General features: G+C 39.2%; 1 protein-coding gene across 2 annotated transcripts in view; it reads left to right on the forward strand.

The window, feature by feature from the left end:
• LOC138971016 (ras-related and estrogen-regulated growth inhibitor-like) overlaps positions 1-7,005 on the forward strand; it is an 81,776-nt gene extending 74,771 nt beyond the window's left edge. For both annotated transcript variants that reach the window (XM_070343615.1, XM_070343616.1), the window contains exons 4-6: positions 1,253-1,326; positions 2,774-2,965; positions 6,442-7,005. In XM_070343615.1, coding sequence (XP_070199716.1) covers positions 1,253-1,326; positions 2,774-2,965; positions 6,442-6,660 — 485 coding nt within the window. In that variant the 3' untranslated portion in view covers positions 6,661-7,005. The remainder of the gene's footprint in view (positions 1-1,252; positions 1,327-2,773; positions 2,966-6,441) is intronic.
• Positions 7,006-13,967: the final 6,962 nt, after the last annotated feature.

Here is a 13,967-nt window from a genome sequence, read left to right on the forward strand (position 1 = left end):
AGGACATTTTATTAGACTGCCGTTGCTATGGAAACTGGCTTAAACAGCGCCATATTGGATTTCTAGGAAACGGTTTTACAGCAACATCATACATCATAAATGCTTCATATTTGGCACAAAGATACACATGACTTTGATCTACAATCGTATGGAACGATGTTTTGAGAAAAGACTACCGTTGAATTTATATTAATTTTTGAAATAAGGATTAATGAATATGCGGTAGAAATGTATTAATCCTTATTACACAAATGAATATAAAATCAACTGAAGTCTTTAGAAAAAATATCGTTCTATATGATTGTAGATAAGAGTCATGTGTATCTTTGTGCCAAATATCATGCATTTCTGATGTATGATGTTGCTGTAAAACCGTTTCCTAGAAATCCACTATGGCGGCTGTTTCCATAGCAACGGCGATCTGTGTCCATTCATATTTACAATTTTTTCATTCATTGTTATAATTCACTTCAATAACTACCAAGAAAACTAGGCTATTCCATGTATTCTCCAAGTTTAATTTTAGTGCCACACATCGCCTTAAGTATACATCGCGAAGCTTGAGGCTGCACGAAGCTACGGCACTGAATGTTCGGTTTAAAAACTTCGAACAGTATTGGCGAAGTCGACATCGGGCTCCATGAAGGACAGGCTTTTGGGCCTGGTAAATAATGTGACCCTCCACCACGGAATGAGTCGCATGTCACCTTTGCATGATTTTCATATTAATTGTACATTTTCCTAAAGAGTTGTTTATGCTCTATGCAGTGGTGAAAACCGTTTTAGAAAAGAGCAAAAACTGTTTGAGTTATAAGCCTGTGACTAAGGTGACCCTCACGCTGTTACCAGACACTCCCCGGACTTATATTATTAAGCCTAGGGCAGAACCGCGTGAGGTGACATGCGACTCATTTCGTGGTGGAGGGTCACAATTGAGATTCACAGTAAAAGATTGTGATGTTCAGGGTTTGCGTCTCAGATTTAGTTACGTTGTTCTGAATTCGACTTGAATAAAGAGCTGCAAATGCTGTGAATTTATCTCAGTTAAAGCAGACTTCATTTTGATCGTGGCAAAACAAGCGAATAAAACCTTAATAATCCAATACATTCTTCGGAATTGGAGAGACTTTACAATGTTATGTGAATCAGAGAGAGTATAACCATTAGTGCTATCCGTCAGCCAGAAATAGAACAGCAGGTCTTCATGATGTGATGTGCATGTTTCATTCCAATGACAACTTTTCCATTGCAGAGGCAACGTACAAACACGCGGCGAACATTGACGACGAACCTGCCGTCTTGGAAATACTCGACACAGCGGGGCAGGTGAGACATAGCTTTGTTTTTAGCTATCCCAAAGACAAGTAAGGTTATTGGAACGTTAAATTCAAAACAAAACTGCACATTCACGAGAACTTCGACCTACGCCTATAATTAAAACCCATTTATACCTGGAGGCTAAAGTGTGACCACCGTCCCCATGTCCCCTGTCCTTTCAACCACCCACCCTATTGTCTATGTATGTGCGTGTGCATGCGCTAAGACAATCATATCTTATGCGGGTAAATTCTGTGTATGCTGTATGTTATGTTTATGTGTATATACAAGAATTAAAAAAACAAAAATAAAATAAAAAACTTGGACCTATCCGCCTTTAAAGTGGACAAACACGAGACAAAAGTAATGTTGCCTTGACTTATCTTCGAATATGTTTCGGGATTACTCCACGATGGCAAGATCATTTTTACATTTAGTCAAGTTTTGACTAAATGTTTTAACATAGAGGGGGAATCGAGACGAGGGTCGTGGTGTATGTGTGTCTGTGTGTGTGTGTGTGTGTCTGTGCGTGTGTGTGTGTAGAGCGATTCAAAGTAAACTACCGGACCGATCTTTAGGACATTTTACATGAGTTCCTGGGTATGATATCCTAGGATATTTATTCATTTTGATGTCTTTGATGACGTCATATCCGGCTTTTTGTAAAAGTTGAGGCGGCACTGTCACACCCTCATTTTTCAATAAAATTGATTGAAATTTTGGCCAAGCAACCTTCGACAAAGGCCGGACTTTGGTATTGTATTTCAGCTTGAAGGCTTACAAATTAATGAATGACTTTGGTCATTAAAAATCTGAAAATTGTAATTAAAATTATTTGTTTTATAAAATGATCCAAAATTACGTTCATCTTATTCTTCATCATTTTCTGATTCCAAAAACATATACATATGTTATATTCGGATTAAAAACAAGCTCTGAAAATTAAAAATATTAAAAATATTAAAATTATGATTAAAATTAAATTTCCGAAATCGAGTTAAAAACAATTTCATCTCATACCTTGTCGGTTCCTGATTCCAAAAACATATAGATATGATATGTTTGAATTAAAAACACGCTCAGAAAGTTAAAACGAAGAGAGGCACAGAAAAGCGTGCTATGCAGCACAGCGCAACCACTACCGCGCTAAACAGGCTCGTTAATTTCACTGCCTTTTGCACGAGCGGCAGACTACGGTCATTGTGAAAAAATGCAGTGCGTTCAGTTTCATTCTGTGAGTTCCACAGCTTGACTAAATGTAGTAATTTCGCCTTACGCGACTTGTTCATTTTCACCCTGTGTCTGATATGTCTGAAAACTCCTCCGCGAGGAGGGGTTTTGCAGCCAGCGCAGTGAAAATAAAGAGGGAACATTTTCTCGGCTCGCGCGGCAGCAAGCTGGATGTCTCTTGACTGTTTTCGGAATTCGTCTATTCCACACTTACCTGGACTTTCAGGACGAAACGATACAGCGGGAGGGGAGCGTGCGGTGGGCGGACGGATACGTGCTGGTGTACGCCATTAACGACCGGTCAAGCTTCGAGAGCGTGTCGGCCATCAAACAGTACCTGGATGACGTCAAGAAGACCAACGTTCAGTGCGTGCTGGTGGCCAACAAGAGTGACCTCCTGCACGAGAGGAGAGTGGAGGTCAGTGGCTGGTCAACAAGTGACCTAATTGCATGAGACGAGAACGTAGGGCCTACGTCAGTGGCTGTTGGTTGGAGAGTAGATACCTTTTTGCTTGAGATGCGAGTAGAGATCAGTTCAGTGAGTGAGTGAGTGAGTGAGTGAGTGAGTAAGGAAGTCAGTCGGTCAGTCAGTAAGTGAGCGAGGGAGTAGGTGAGTGAGTGGGTGATTCAGTCAGTCAGTCAGTCAGTCAGATAGCCAGATAGTCAGTGAGTGTATGATCAGAGAGGGAGTGCGTCAGTGAGTGAGTCGGTTGGTCAGTCAATCAATCAGTCAGTCATTCAGTCAGGTATTCAGTCAGAGAGTGAGGGAGTCAGTCACTGAGTCAGTCAGTCAGTCAGTCAGCCAGTCGGTGAGTTAATCAGTCAGTCAGTCTGTCAGTCAGTCAGTAAGAGGGCACAACACCAAAAAGACAAACATCGTGGAAGAAGAGCGACCTTCTACGTGTGAGGAGAATAGAGGTCAGTTGCTGGTCAGTTTAGAAGTGAGTAAGTGGTTGAGAGAGTGAGTTCGAGCTATGCAGTCAGTGAGTCACAAACTAAAAAAAATCATGGAAACGGCCGTATCTATGGCATTCCATTTGTCAAATTTGGATACTTTTTCATGTTTTTTTCACCAGTTTTAGCTAAATAATCATTATTTAGAAGCTCATGTGCTAAATAAGTAATTGTTTATAAACAATGTAAAACAATTCTAAATAATTTGTTGTTTACGTAAACCATTCATTGTTTACCTAAACAATTCATTGTTTACGTAAATAATTCATTGTTTACGTAAATAATTCATTGTTTACGTAAATAATGTATTGTTTACACAAATAATCACTTATTTCACAAAATAATATTTTTTGGGTGGATAAAGTGATCAGTTGCTAAATAAATCATTGTTTACCTATATAATGCATTATTTAGCAGATTCGCTAAATAATGAAAACTGCTTTCTCTAAACAATTCATTGTTTAGGGAAAGCAGTTTTCATTATTTAGGGGAATCAAGAATTGACTTCTAAGCTTCATTTTTATATTTAGTCAAGTTTTGACTAAATATTTTAACGTAGAGGGGGGAATCGAGACGAGGGTCGTGGTGTATGTGTGTGTGTGTGTGTGTGTGTGTGTGTGTGTGTGTCTGTCTGTCTGTCTGTCTGTCTGTCTGTCTGTCTGTCTGTGTGTGTGTGTGTGTGTAGAGCGATTCAGACTAAACTACTGGACCGATCTTTATGAAATTTGACATGAGAGTTCCTGGGTATGAAATCCCCATACTTTTTTTTCATTTTTTTGATAAATGTCTTTGATGACGTCATATCCGGCTTTTCGTGAAAGTTGAGGCGGCACTGTCACGCTCTCATTTTTCAACCAAATTGGTTGAAATTTTGGTCAAGTAATCTTCGACGAAGGCCGGGGTTTGGTATTGCATTTCAGCTTGGTGGCTTAAAACCTAATGAGTGAGTTTGGTCATTAAAAATTTGAAAATTGTAAAAAAAATATTTTCTTTATAAAACGATCCAAATGTACGTACATCTTATTCTTTATCATTTTCTGATTCCAAAAATATATAAATATGTTATATTTGGATTAAAAACAAGCTCTAAAAATTAAAAATATAAAAATTATTATCAAAATTAAATTGTCCAAACTAATTTAAAAACACCTTCATCTTATTCCTTGTCGGTTCCTGATTCCAAAAACATATAGATATGATATGTTTGGATTAAAAACACGCTCAGAAAGTTAAAACGAAGAGAGGTACAGAAAAGCGTGCTATCCTTCTCAGCGCAACTACTACCCCGCTCTTCTTGTCAATTTCACTGCCTTTGCCGTGCGCGGTGGACTGACGATGCTACGAGTATACGGTCTTGCTGCGTTGCATTGCGTTCAGTTTCATTCTGTGAGTTCGACAGCTACTTGACTAAATGTTGTATTTTCGCCTTACGCGACTTGTTTTTCTTTGTGTATATACTATAATTCAATACAAGGTATCTCCAAACATTATTTATCAGAAAATGTTCGTAAATTTGTGGAGAGACCTTGTATTCAATTATAGTAATCACTGAAAGACATAAAACTTAGTTCAGAAGCGAATCCTAGAAACCCCTAAATAATGGAAAATGTGTTGGCTAAACAATTCATTGTTTACGTAAATAATTCATTGTTTACGAAAATAATGATTTATTTAGCAACATTGCTGATTGTTTATAAACAATGTAATATAAGTCTAAATAATATATTGTTTACGTAAACAATATATTATTTAGACGTATTTTACATTGTTTGTAAACAATCAGCAATGTTGCTAAATAAATCATTATTTACGTAAACAATGAATTATTTACGTAAACAATGAATTGTTTAGGTAAATAATGAATGGTTTACGTAAACAAACAATTATTTAGAATTGTTTGACATTGTTTATAAACAATTACTTATTTAGCACATGAGCTTCTAAATAATGATTATTTAGCTAAAACTGGTGAAAAAAAACATGAAAAAGTATCCAAATAATTATTTGACAAACGGAATGCCATACCATACGTATCAGTACATAACTCGCTCTCTCTCTCATTCACTTATTCGCCTTGCTTTGATCACTCTCTGTCGTGCTCACCCACTGACTGACTGACTGACTGTCTCAGTCAGTCAGTCAGTCAGTCACTCAGTCAGTCAGTCACTCACTCACTCACTCACTCACTCACTCACTCACTCACTCACACACTAATACACTCGCTCACTTACTTGCTCACTTCCTCACTTGCTCGCTCACTCACCCACTCACTCACTCACTCACTTATACTCACTCACTCACTCACTCGCTATATATAATAAAATAGGACTGCGTGAGTGAAAGAGGGATCTTATTGTTTTATACCATCAGTGCAACATTTCGGGCGAAAAGGAACTGACACAGACAGTGTTTTGTCAAGCATGTCAATGAATCGGAAAGTACATCTTTGATGTTAGTTGTTTACCTTCTTACGCCGAAAAATGTGTACGATGTTCATAAAACAACTGTAGATGGAATTTCACTGTAAATTCCTATGACATTTGAGTATCTTCTTTTGCATTTAAATGTTAAGACATTCTTTGAATGAAATGCCGTGAACGTGATGACTTCAAGTACCTTTGACATTGCTTGGACTTTGCACAAGTGAAAGGAATTAAGGCCTTACTCTGCGCAAAAACCTAGACAGATATGTAGGGGCTTATATTAATAAGCAAAAAGTTGTTTTGTGTGTGTGTGTGTGTGTGTGTGTGTGTGTGTGTATGTGTATGTGTGTGTGTATGTATGTGTGTATTTGTGTGTGTGATTGTGTGTGTGTGTGTGTGTGTGTGTGTGTGTGTGTGTGTGTGTGTGTGTGTGTGTGTGTGTGTGCGTCGTCTTTATCTGTGCCTCACAAACTTGAATTTTTCGATCATAATTATGCTCGTTCAAAATATTTTGCAGACGAGCGAAGGCGAGGCTTTAGCTCAAGACATGGCGTGCGCCTTCTACGAGACGTCGGCATCCGACGGCGGAAGTGACATCACAGAACTCTTTCACGAATTGCATCGCGATATTAAGCGCCGCAAAATGGTGGAAAACAAAGGACGACGTCGCAGTTCGGCGCAGCAAGTCCGCAGTGTCTTCAACAGAGTGCTCAACAAGATCGGAAATACATCGTAGCACCAACGACTTTGATAATGTGTGCGTTGCTTGTGGAAAATGCGGAACATTTTTTGTTATATGAGAGAGAGACGGAGAGAGAGAGAGAGAGAGAGAGAGAGAGAGAGAGTGTGTGTGTGTGTGTGTGTGTGTGTGTGTGTGTGTGTGTGTGTGTGTGTGTGTGTGTGTGTGTGTGTGTGTGTGTGTGTGTGTGTGGTATGGCGATGATGAATGATTTTTTATGTCCATCTGCATTTGCAGATTACAACACGAAATACTTAAGTATTGATAATCAGTTACGAAAACGAAAAGTCGAATAACGTCAATATTTTTCATTGACTACAGATATCCTAAACTTCAAATAAAGACAATTATAAAAAGAAATTCTATGTGTGTGTGTGTGTGTGTGTGTGTGTGTGTGTGTCTGTGTGTGTCTGTGTCTGTGTGTCTGTCTTTCTGTTTATTTGTCTGTCTATCTGTCTGTCCATCTTTCCGTCCAACTTTCTGTCCGTGTCTGTGTCTGTCTGTGCGTTTTTTGTACATAATATGAATCACATTGTTATATAACTACAAATATCGGAGTGTGATACTATAATATAATTAAGATGTCACACGCTTTCCTTCTTTGCCACTACTAAAGCAAACATGTGCAAGATTGTATGTTACACGCTTTGGAGCATGTGCAAGAACGGATTCAAACTCGAAATCGTCCCTCCAAAAGCCCCAAAATGCACACACGACTTTTATTTCTCCTGCTGTTATCGTTTCCTCTCTTTACAAATTCTTCAACGCTGAGAATACTGAAAACGGCATCCCAGACGACAGAACTGTTTCCATACGCGAATTTAGCTGCCCTTGGAAAGTGGCTCGCTCACGAGGCTTGTTAGTCTGAATCTAGAAGGACAGAGTTATGAACATAGATGACAAAGATCCCGGAAAGAACAAACATTTCGCGGATGCAGACACAGAAAGACGTCATGAAGATTGCGATGCTTCAAAAGATACAGACTGTGACGATGACTGTGACGTCATTCACATATACCGAGACGTTGTTCATAGTTGTTCGGTCACTTTCGTCAAAAAGTAGATCTCTCCACAATGGCTGCTCCTGTGTTTAGGTTTATCAAGCCTGAGTACGCAAAACGTGTTTGTTCTCTCTTCTGTTGAAGCTGTGAGACATAAATGCTATTCCGACTTGGTCGTGTGACAAGAGTTTTCTTCCACACTCGATTAGCTGATGTCTCGTGTGGAAGAAAACGTCTGTCACACGACCAAGTCTGAATAGCAGGTAATCTGTCATGTGTACTGTGAAGTCACACTTGAGGTACAATTTAAACTGGAACGTTGACATCATAATGTTAGACTTGGCTAAACGAACAATGCAAGTGACCATGCGACCACACACGAACACAATCATTAAAGTCCATTCAACAAAAACACCCACGTAAAACTCTCAAGAACATCAAAACATATAAATAAAAGAGAGTGTCTGTCTGTCTGTGTGTGTGTGTGTGTGTGTCTGTCTGTGGACGCCATACCTCTGATATGGCAAGAGGCAGGAACAAGATAGTGTGCACGTACACTCCCTAGGTGCCGCAGATGTGCACCTGGGTTTTAGTTTCTTGATTCATTGTTTCCTTTCTCAGATTATGGACCTCCCATTTATTGAATACAGCCTATATGGTGCAAGACCAGTTCAGTGCCTACTGTTCACCTGTAGCAAGCACATCATGCCAGTGATAGTAGAGACTCGCTATTGCTCCTATGACGGGAAGAAATGAAGAATGAAAAATTAACTGGACAGTTCCGGAAATTTCTAGAAGGTAAGGGAGATAACTCTTTTTTTGTATCCAAACAAAGGAGGTAAAGCTAATGATAATGGGATAGCGAGCGTCTTAAATTGCTACAGGGCTCCGCTTACTCCCGGGCGAAGCCGGGCTTAACTGCTAGTTAATCAATAAAGGAGGAGAGGTAACTCTTGCTTTTTACCAGCGGCTTTCGACCACGCATATTGTCCTCCCTTTGAAGGCAAGATAAATAATTAATTCGACTAAGTAAAGCGGCGTCGCATGTTTTCGCCTTTTTCCGATTATGTCAAACAGAGTTTGTAATTAGTCAACAGTGGCATGTAATCAGCAACGGTCAATTGCCTAAGAACATGTTTCTATGTTGAAGGCGGTACCCATATCTCTGTAGGCCTACGGGTTGGACACACTTGGGCACTGAGACTCCGTCTTCGGACTTATCATAAAGTAAACGGCCACTGCTACCACTGAGGATATAATTCTGAATTTCATCGTTAACTAAACAGAATCGTTTCTGCACTTCCAAGCAGTTTGGTTTAGGAAGCGAAATGCGGAATAGAACGTTCTGAACAAAACAAGGCTCGCGTTGTTTAAAAAAAAAGCCTGCAGTTCTGACTCTACTCAAAAGTAAGCATTTTTTAATTGAAAAAAACACACGAATAAATTCACTATTGTTTCTAGTGTTTATTAGTAACTTTTCTGACGAATTGGAGAATATTTTTTAGAACAAACAAAAATACAAACACACACACACATACACTTAGGGGACTTCGACAACAACAACGACGACGACAACGACGACAACGACGAGGACGACGAGGACGACGAGGACGACGACAACGAAGACGAAGACGAAGACGAAGACGAAGACGAAGAAGAAGAAGAAGAAGAAGAAGAAGAAGAAGAACCACCACCACCACCACCACCACCACAACCACAACAACAACAACAACAACAACAACAACAACAACAAACCTGACAAGTGCTGTATCAGAAAACAGCCATGAGCAGCAGTACAGCGATGAATAGTCTCCACAGCAAGTTCGCTGTCTTCATTCTTGTTTTCAACTGTATTTGTGAGTATCTCAATTTTATAACTTGTTTCTTGTTTTGCTTTCTTCTTCTTTCCAAATCGCTTTGCAGTTGTTTTTAATGCTAGTTTCTCAAAGTGCAGATGCATTTCAAATGTTGTCAGTTTTGGCGTATTTCTTGCGACACGGAAAGCAGATTTCACGACAAGGCTTGGCCTACACAAACTAGATAGATGTACCTTCATTCTCGTGCAAACGATTATGCAACTCGCACATTTTGTTCAGCCTTTGACATAATTAGAGTATTCTTCAACTTTCAGGTTTTCTCTTGGGTGTTTATGAAGGTTGAGAGCTTTGAAACTGTCCACACAAGGTTTAGTAACCTCCGAGATATGATCACATTCTGGTTAATCAGGGTCGGATAGCAAGGTTATCGCTGGGTTGGGTTTTGTTAAAATAAAATAAATACAGGAAAAACGAAAGAATGAAAAAAAGAAAACAGCAAAAGTTTTATTTTGAAGTTTGAACTATGGCCTGTGGTAACTGACACACGGTGTGAACAGGTCTGAGTGCGCTCTGTCACCCGTCAAGGTAAAATCGTTTGAACTAAAAAGGGCAGAGATGGCACGGACATTAAGTTTTGTTTTCTTGGCAAGTTTTTTCATATTTTGTTTCAAGGTTCTTGATAAAAAATCCTCAGAAAATGTGTTTTTGGTCCTTTTAAGTGATATTTCAATGAATAGTGTGTCAAAATGGACGTTCTTTGCCACTTTTTTGACAATACATGTAGTTTTGGGGACAGATTCATCTTCCAGAAAAATAAAGATAGAACTGTGCAGTATGTTTTATTTTACTTTTGAAAAGGTCCCCAATTGCAACCACAGAGCAACTTCTTCATATTCATTATCATATTTGTTAATGTCTGGGTAAATATCATAAGCACAAAGTCAATTCCGAAAAAGGGCATATTTTTGTACTTTGACAGCATGTTAAAAATCATTCCTTGATAATTATTAAAAAGACTCTGTGTTTCTGGACAAAGACACTATTTCTGGTGAAAATACGAACAAAATAACAAGAAAGTTAGACAGTTAGTCTGGAAGATGAATGCTCAAAACACGATTCTGATAAAACAGATTAAAAAATTTTCGAAATCTCGTCAAATGTTAATAAAAATACTTTGAAAATAATCACTTAACTGCAATGAAAATGTTGATAATGACAAAATTATATTGCACAATGATTCTATGGTATTCAAAGTTCCTCAGAATGCGGAGAAACCAAAACACGTTTTCAGACTAAAATTCCGTGCCATCTCGGGCCTTAATTATACCTAAATCTGCAAAGGTGAGTCGATGAAGCAATGGTCTTCATATTTCTATTTGCATCCATCTACAATTTTGTTTCAGCCATTGACGTAAGCGCTATCACATGCTCGCAATACTACGCCGATTACTACTTTCCTCAAATCGAGTGGAACTTCTCTTGGGGCGGTATGCATTTTGGGTTCTTCGCAGACGAAACAGGCTCAGTGTATTTGTCGCGGTCATGACGAAAACAGCAGACTGGTCGTACTGGAGTCCCTTGACATGTGGACAGAACTCAGCTCTTACCTGCTTTCTGTCCACCCCGGTGCGGAGTTCTGGGTGGATGCTACCCGCAACAGTACAGGTAAGACTATAAAGAGATACAATTATTGATTGTTCACCCAATACAAAATTGCATGGAAAATAAGTCTGGTTTGACTGCTCATAGGAATACAAAGGTAGACATTCAACCAGAACATAAAAGAAGTCACGTGAAGAGACATCAAAACATTATTTTTGTTGTTGTTGTTTTGTTTTGTTATGTTGCTGCCTCGATTCTTGCCCCTTTGTCCCAGTGTGCTATCACACCGCCCCGTCCTAGCATCCACACACACACACACACACGCTCACACTCACACAAACACACACACACACACACACACGCACGCAAGCACGCACACACGCACGCACGCACGCACGTACGCACGCACGTACGCACGTACGCACGCACGCACGCACGCACGCACACACACACACACACACACACATGCATAAACCCTGACCTCGTCTCGATTCCCAGTCTGCTGGCATGAGTATTGATACAATATTCACCGATTGCTTTCAACATGGAGGGGTGTGCCTAAATTGTCTCACCTGTGATTTGTAAATGGAATCCCGAAGGCCGTAGGCACCCCGACATGTTGAAAGCAGCAGGTCGATATTGTAATTGTAAATCTATCCATTCAAAGGATCTTTCTTTTTGGATGTGAAGTGGCACCTCAATTCATCAATTTTATTCATGACTTGTCACGTACTTACCATCGCCTTCGGTGCAAGTATAGTCCCATGGAATTACGATGTGCTTAGCACATTATAATTCGCTTGAGGTTATTATGTGCTTTTCTATATTTTACAGACTGACTTTTCCATGGCTTGTTCCTTTTGAGAAGTCTGCAAAGGCCGAATCACAAAGTGACGTTCTCGCTAGAACAATTCGTCATTCATTATAACATGACGTCACATCCTTTTCATGTCTCGGTCACCAAATGGCGTACTTGCTGTCTTCCATTTGGCATTTCCCTTGATTTGTCTATCGTTCGTGCGCATGACCAACCGGCTGGCAGAAACTATTGCAGTCATGGCGACACGTGAAACACATGACTTGTATTGATACGCTTGCCAGGAAGTGTACATTGAGGCAGATCCATTTGGAGGTGAGACACGCTGATTGCCTGACAGCTGAGTGATTGCATTGACCAATCAAAATGTCGAATTAACAAAGAAGGATTTACAATGACTAAATGTTTAAAAAAAAGCCGATGCAAGTTAGCTCATCAGCCACTAGTTGTCTTTATGATATATAGCGTTTCAGAGAAGAAAACAAGTCGCGCATTTAGTCAAGCTGTGGAACTCACAGAATGAAACTGAACGCACTGCATTTTTTCACAATGACCGTAGTCCGCCGCTTGTGCATAACGGAGTGAAACTGACGAGCCTGTTCAGCGCGGTAGTGGTTTCGCTGTGCTGCATAGCACGCTTTTCTGTACCTATCTTCGTTTTAACTTTCTGAGCGTGTTTTTAATCCAAACATATCATATCTATATGTTTTTGGAATCAGGAACCGACAAGGAATAAGATGAAATTGTTTTTAAATCGATTTCGGAAATTTTATTTTGATCATAATTTTTATATTTTTAATTTTCAGAGCTTGTTTTTAATCCAAATATAACATATTTATATGTTGTTGGAATCAGGAAATGATGTAGAATAAGATGAACGTAAATTTGGATCGTTTGATATATAAAAAAAATACAATTTTCAGATTTTTAATGACCAAAGTCATTAATTAATTAATTGTTAAGCCACCAAGCTGAAATGCAATACCCAAGTCCTTCCTTCGTCGAAGATTGCTTTACAAAAATTTGACTTGACTAAATGTAAAAACACACTTTCTAAACGACCATTCTCAACTTGTAAGTTATTTAAATTTGCCGCTGCAATGCTAGAAAACACGGTTAGCGTGGTATACACTTTTTGAAAGTCACTGGTGGTGGTGTTTTTTTCTGTAAGTTTATTTTCGATCATTTTTCGATTTAAAAAAAAATCATTTATCCAACAAATAGTGTGCACATATACATATATTTCTTTTTAAAAGGTCCTGAAGTACTTATTCTTGAAGTTTGAAGTGGAGGTCAAAACTGAATGCCCTATTCAGTTTTGACCGGGGGGTCATTCTGGGCTAGCTGTTTTTGACCCCCCTCAAACCTTAAATATATGTAGTTATATATAAATATTGTTTCTAAAGGTCTTAATGTACTCATTCTTGAAGTTTGCAGGGGGGTCGAAATTGACTAGGGGGGAGGGGGGGGGGGGTCAAATCTGACTAGCCCAGAATGACCTCCCGGTCAAAATAGGCTAACCTCCCGGTCAAACTGGGCTGCTTCAAAATAGCCTGCTACACCGGATAAACATCGTTCTTTTTACAGTTAGTCAAGCTTTGACTAAATGTTTTAACATAGAGGGGGAATCGAGACGTATGTGTGTGTGTGTGTGTGTGTGTGTGTGTGTGTGTGTGTGTGTGTGTGTGTGTGTGTGTGTGTGTGTGTGTGTGTGTGTGTGTGTGTGTCTGTCTGTCTGTGCGTGTGTGTGTGTAGAGCGATTCAGAGTAAACTACTGGACCGATCTTTATGAAATTTTACATGCGAGTTCCGGGGTATGATATCCCCAGTTATTTTTTCATTTTTTCAATAAATAACTTTGATGACGTCATATCCGGCTTTTTGTAAAAGTTGAGGCGGCACTGTCACACCCTCATTTTTCAATCAATTTGATTGACATTTTGGCCAAGCAATCTTCGACGAAGGCCGGACTTTGGTATTGCATTTCAGCTTGGAGGCTTAAAAATTAATTAATGACTTTGGTCATTAAAAATCTGAACATTGTAATTAAAATTATTTTTTTATAAA

Source organism: Littorina saxatilis, linkage group LG7 (assembly GCF_037325665.1).
Source record: "Littorina saxatilis isolate snail1 linkage group LG7, US_GU_Lsax_2.0, whole genome shotgun sequence".
Taxonomy (NCBI): domain Eukaryota; kingdom Metazoa; phylum Mollusca; class Gastropoda; order Littorinimorpha; family Littorinidae; genus Littorina; species Littorina saxatilis.